The sequence below is a fragment of the Pseudovirgaria hyperparasitica genome (assembly GCF_010093815.1).
Source record: "Pseudovirgaria hyperparasitica strain CBS 121739 unplaced genomic scaffold EJ05scaffold_15, whole genome shotgun sequence".
NCBI classification, from domain to species: Eukaryota; Fungi; Ascomycota; class Dothideomycetes; order Acrospermales; family Acrospermaceae; genus Pseudovirgaria; species Pseudovirgaria hyperparasitica.
Window position 1 is genome coordinate 837,095 of NW_022985563.1, and position 5,399 is coordinate 842,493.

Sequence of the window (5,399 nt, forward strand, 5' to 3'; positions counted from 1 at the left end):
TAGTACTATTACCTTTACTATTAACTATTTAGAATATTATTCTAGGTAATAACTTCCTTACTCTCGAATACCTTAATTATATATAATACGTTAAAGATTAAAGGCCTTTTCACAATATTTAAAACTTTATTAAGAAATAGCTATCTAATTAATAATAGGAAGTATACGAAAACTTACGAAAGGTACTAGAAGGTTATTTTATACTTTAAGGCCTAGGAGATACTAGTAAGAGTTATTAGTAGCTTTATATTATATTATCTATAATATTAATTAATAAGAATAGTAGTAATTTCATAATAACCTACGTAGCTAAGACTATTATTCTAATTACTAAATAAACTATATACCTTCTAGCACGATTAGTAATATAGACGCGTCGACATTATTTATACCTTATAGTCTATCTAACTAATCTAACTTACGATAATACTACCGCTAAAGTATATATATTTATTAAAGTCTAGATCTAACGGGTAAAATCTCCTAAGTTACTAATAGTAATTCGTCGTTATCTAGAAGATATAGACTATAGAATCTTCCTTACTAGGGCTAAGAAGTAAAGATATAGTAAACCCTTAATTAGTATAGAATAGGATAAAGCTATTAGTAGTATAATACTATTATAGGCTTAGAGAGAATATAATAAACGGCTATCTAAGTTTATATCTAACCTATATACATGCTTATAGAAACTATATACTAGTTATATAGCTCTTAAAGTTATTAGGCTAGTTACTTCCTATTACTAATATAAATAGCTTCTATCTAGTTTTAAAAAAGATACTACTAAGCCTCTCTAAAATCTTTACTATTACTATAGTAGAAAGGAAGATTTTATATTAGAAGACCATAAGCGTATAATAGAACTATATAATATAGTTTAGGACCTTATTACCACTTAAGCTTAGATATATATAGATACGCCCTATATTATAAATATTACTAAAATTACTTATAATATCTACCCGATTCTAGTAGTTATAGAAGAGGTAACTCATACGCTAGAGAGCGATATACTTAGAGTTATCGTGAATTATATAATAATAGACTAGTAGCCGATATTTATTTATATTAGAGATTCTCGCTAGCTAGATACCTACTATACTAATAACCTTAATATATAGACTATAAACTAAGGAATCTCGTTAATAAAACGACTTCTATAATACGGTTTCCCTTCTACTCGCCTTACGGAGTTAGAACGGTCTATTCTAAGTATTATTAATGTTATTTTAAATATCGCATATTTAGGCGAACTAATAGCTTCTCCTTATATAGCGGCGAACGTTAATTTCTACCTTACTAAGGCGGTTTAAAAGATATTTTATCTTTCTAGATATTAATATATAATTATCGTAGTAGTTAACGGAGATCGAGCCTTTACTATTAATAGTTCTAAATATAATTTAGACTCTCTATATTTCACTTAGTAGGTAATTATAGAGCTCTTTCTCTAAGACGTAAGCCTCGATTATATTTTATATATTTATATCTACGCCGCCTAATAAGAGTTATTTAAGACTATAGTTCGTACCTTACTTCCGGAAGTCCTAGCTAACACGGATTAAGCTTATTTTAATAGATTATCTAAAAAGGTATAGTAACTTATCTAATAGCGATCCTAGGATAGATTCTAAGGCTATAATAGTAATATTATTCTTATCGATCCCGTTTAGACTAGCCGTATTAGATTCCTTATAGAGCTAAATTAGAATATTATCTCTATTACGCGCGTAAGGTAAGTTATAATAGTTATTATAAATATTCTATCCCTTAAGCGATAAAAATGCCTCTAAGGTATTCTCCGTAAGCTTTAGAAGAAATATTATAAGTAAAAAGTAGTATATATATATAATACTACTATACTAGGAACTCTTTCTACTCTCTAATATATACTAAATCTAACACGTAGCCATTCTACTTTCGGTATTAGAGAAACACGCGAAGGAAGATAGAAACGTAAGTAGAGAAGGTCTATAACCTATCGTATCTATAACGCTATCGGTTATAAAGTAATCGACTACCTAGAAGGAACACCTCTTATCTATAATAACTATTAAGATATTAGTTATAAATCTAAAGATTATTCTAATCCTAAGACTTTATAGTTACTCTACTACTATAGTTATAAATAGAATAGTTACTTCTAGTACTACTATTCTAATTATACTAAACTTATAGCTCGTTCTACTAAGGAAGACACTCTATCCGCTACTAAAGTAGAAGAAGTTCTTAACGCCGGCGCTTTTACTACTAAAGTAGAAGCTACGCTAGAATAGAACTTATAGGACGATATAAATGAATACAGAGATTCTTTCGTTAAGGATAAGAAATTAATATAGACTACTTATAAGACTTATAACACGGTTAACTAGTAGGTAATTTACATTTCGGGACGAAATTTAGCGTGGAAGGGCAGATGCTATAGGTAGTTATATAAGGTTATATAAGTAGCTAAGTCACGTGGTCTAGTCACATAACGCTAGAAGCTTAGTATATATTACTTCTTCTTTCTATATTATTTATAGTTAGAGATGGGAGGAGGAAGACGAATAACTGTATTAGCACCTAATTAAAGACTCATTAAGAGTATCTCCATCTCCTTTGCTCTATTATAGACCCTTCGGTAGATAATATAGCACCCTCTGAGTACTGCACTCGGCAACCAGTCTGTCTCTCTAGGATCGACTTCCAAGGACTTCTATTAATTGCCAGAATGACCTGTAGACCTAATTAGCTTTCAAAGCCTTGCAGATCTCGCGATTGAGAACTCGAAAGAGTTAAGACAATATTTGACAACCGTAACGCGATGTTACGAGGGTAATACAGTAGACATACATGCTACGCAGAAATCAAAAGTACGAACAATAGTTTAGAGCTCAGCATATCGATGAGACAGCATTATTGAAGGACGTTGTGAAGCGAGGAGGAAGTCAGGAGAACAGCTGAAGTTAGGCCTTTCATCCATCTATCGCGGCATGCCTAAGGCGCCCAGTACATTAACCTCCCTCCTTTAAGTCATGGGCTGTCTCAGGATGCTTTCACTTTGGTCTTTTGAAGCAGGTCTCGACAATCAAATGAAGTTTAGCCTGCTGATGTTCTCAGATGAGCGAATATTCTACAAATGAGAGATGCGGATCACTGACTGAAGCCCCTCAAGCAACTGTGCACCCATGAACCTGCTACCTCTGTTCAGCAACGAATTATCTGACGCCTAAACCAACGCTGTAGTATAGGAGGACTAGACGTTACTCTGAGACGGACGTTTTCGGGATTGCTAAGCGAGAGTTCTGTTCAAGGGCAGATACTGGTGTTAGGGACTAGACTTGCACTGCCTTGCGGTTTGCCTGATCAGGCACACCGCAGCGAATCGAGGTCACTATATCTAAGGCCACCCGAGAAGCCGCTTCTAATGGACCTGTTTGGTAGATGACTGCTGGTCTTGGTGGAGTGGCGCAGACAAAAGCCGGTATATACCAAGGTATGATCGTGTTGACAAGAATTGTGCTTTACCGCCCAGTCTTGACTCTTCACTGCATTTAAGATCCCATTCAGGGGCACGAGTTATCTTCGCCTCATGCTCATACTCCACCATGCCTTTCAAACAGTGCTTGAAATATCTCTTCACGCACAGTGAGAAGTATCTGAATGATGAGCCACCCCGATACTCAGCTATGGAGTACCAGCAGCTTTGCGACGAACATGAACATATGGCTCCTGTGTTACCCCAGCGCTTCAAGGTTTGTACCACCTTGTCCAATGTGAACGAAAATTAATGATCGAAGACTCCATCACTCCATCCTGCCCGCACTCAATCTCCGGAGCTACCCTTTCGAACTTTGTTGAACGACACAAACCCTGCAGCTCCTACCGCCGTCTCATCCTGTCCTATGCCAACACGCGATACCAAGATCCAACATTCTGCAGCTCCCCTCAGTACGGGAGGTTCAACAGCGAGTTGGGACGACTCGGCGACTCTGGCATTGCAGAAGGAAGCTGAGGTCTTCGAGCCCCCTCACCCCTTGCAGAGTCTCATGAAGATATACCAAAGCCGTTGAGTTGGAAGAAGCTGGCGAGAAAGAGTACAGATGTCGAGGATATATCTACGAAAGAGGACGACACATGATGTGGATACAATTCAATGCCAGTAGAAGCACATAATTACATGGCAACTATGCGTAGAGTCGACACTTGTGCGAAATTTAATCGTATCATAGTTTTGTATGTATAAGTATCCAAGTTTCAGTCGGAGGGAAATAAGTAGCGCTTCCTTCGGATCCCAGATCATGCAAGGACACGTCTTCAGATTCACCCAAAACTCTGTTGGCAATTTGATAACTACGCTGCTTGGAGGCTGTTAAAAGCTAAATAGGCGTCTTGATATAGGTATTCATAGATCTGGAAACATAATAATCCGACTCCAAAGATTTTATTTCGTCAAGCACTGGGGTTACGTACTCAAAGAGATCACTGAGTACTCTACTAGCTACAGGAGAGAACATATTCTTAAGTCAGGAAGCTGTTCAAGGAGAGTTTTGATTCAACCACTTGGGAGTTAATCATCAAGCGAACCTTACCCTGGAAGTCTATTTATGTGAATAAGAGGTATCCGGATGTCAAGGAATCCTGAGACCCTCTCTTGACTACTAAAAGACTCGGCGGATGAAGGCTTGTTAACGGCTTGTGAATCACATTATACTATTGTATGCGTAGATCCTTGGGCTCTTAAGATACTTCGGGTACTGCTCAGGACACTGCCTATCATGAATTCTTGGGTGGATATATCTAGGAACCTACAGATCCTCCATTGCCTATAACCATTGTCAGTAGATAAGTGACGCACATTGAAAGGAATCTATTATCCCACCTTCACTGTTATGCAGTAATCATGAGCGTATGAAGAAGTTCAGTTCGCTTCAAGTGCTACAATTTGTTCATTTTTTGACTCCGCCAGTCAGTCTAGGGCCTTGGGTCCGTTGGCTATCCGCCGTACCCTGTTGGCCATATCTTGGTGGTGTGCGTACGCAACAGAGCCTTTCAGCTGCTCCTAACGCCTTACATCCTGATTGACTGACTGGTTGGCTTCTAAGTGCTCCTTTGGTGCCGTCTTTGGCTGATTTCGGTTGGTGAAGAGCGGTGTTGACCTTCTTTTGACCCCGTGGAAAGGGTACCCAGCAGCGGTGAATCGCATCGCCGTAGAATGCATACAGGGTTTGAAGGAGACGGCGAGGTCTCCAGCCGGCTTATCTCCTGAAGACTGTCGAGGAGGGGCTGATGATTTTGGACGAGTCTTCATGCCCAGAAGGGCGCAGATCTGGCAGTGAACGGTAATTGGAGGGATCTGCCTCTATCGGGTCAGGGGTGAGCTCACGTGGTGGGGGAGGAGTGGTAAGACGCTC

At 38.4% G+C, this 5,399-nt stretch overlaps 1 protein-coding gene across 1 annotated transcript; it reads left to right on the forward strand.

Moving 5' to 3' along the window:
* The first annotated feature begins 3,430 nt into the window (after positions 1-3,430).
* On the forward strand, positions 3,431-4,196 carry EJ05DRAFT_513833 (uncharacterized protein). Its single transcript, XM_033748472.1, has 2 exons — positions 3,431-3,740; positions 3,786-4,196. Exons 1-2 carry the CDS (start codon positions 3,594-3,596, stop codon positions 4,056-4,058), a joined length of 420 nt encoding a protein of 139 aa, XP_033597381.1. The 5' UTR covers positions 3,431-3,593; the 3' UTR covers positions 4,059-4,196.
* Positions 4,197-5,399: the final 1,203 nt, after the last annotated feature.

Excerpts from the sequence above, each read along its gene's own strand:
- EJ05DRAFT_513833 (XM_033748472.1), top strand. The coding sequence starts at position 3,594 with ATGCCTTTCAAACAGTGCTTGAAATATCTCTTCACGCACAGTGAGAAG. Across the intron at positions 3,741-3,785 it reads TGTTACCCCAGCGCTTCAAG|ACTCCATCACTCCATCCTGC; the intron begins GTTTGTACCACC and ends TAATGATCGAAG.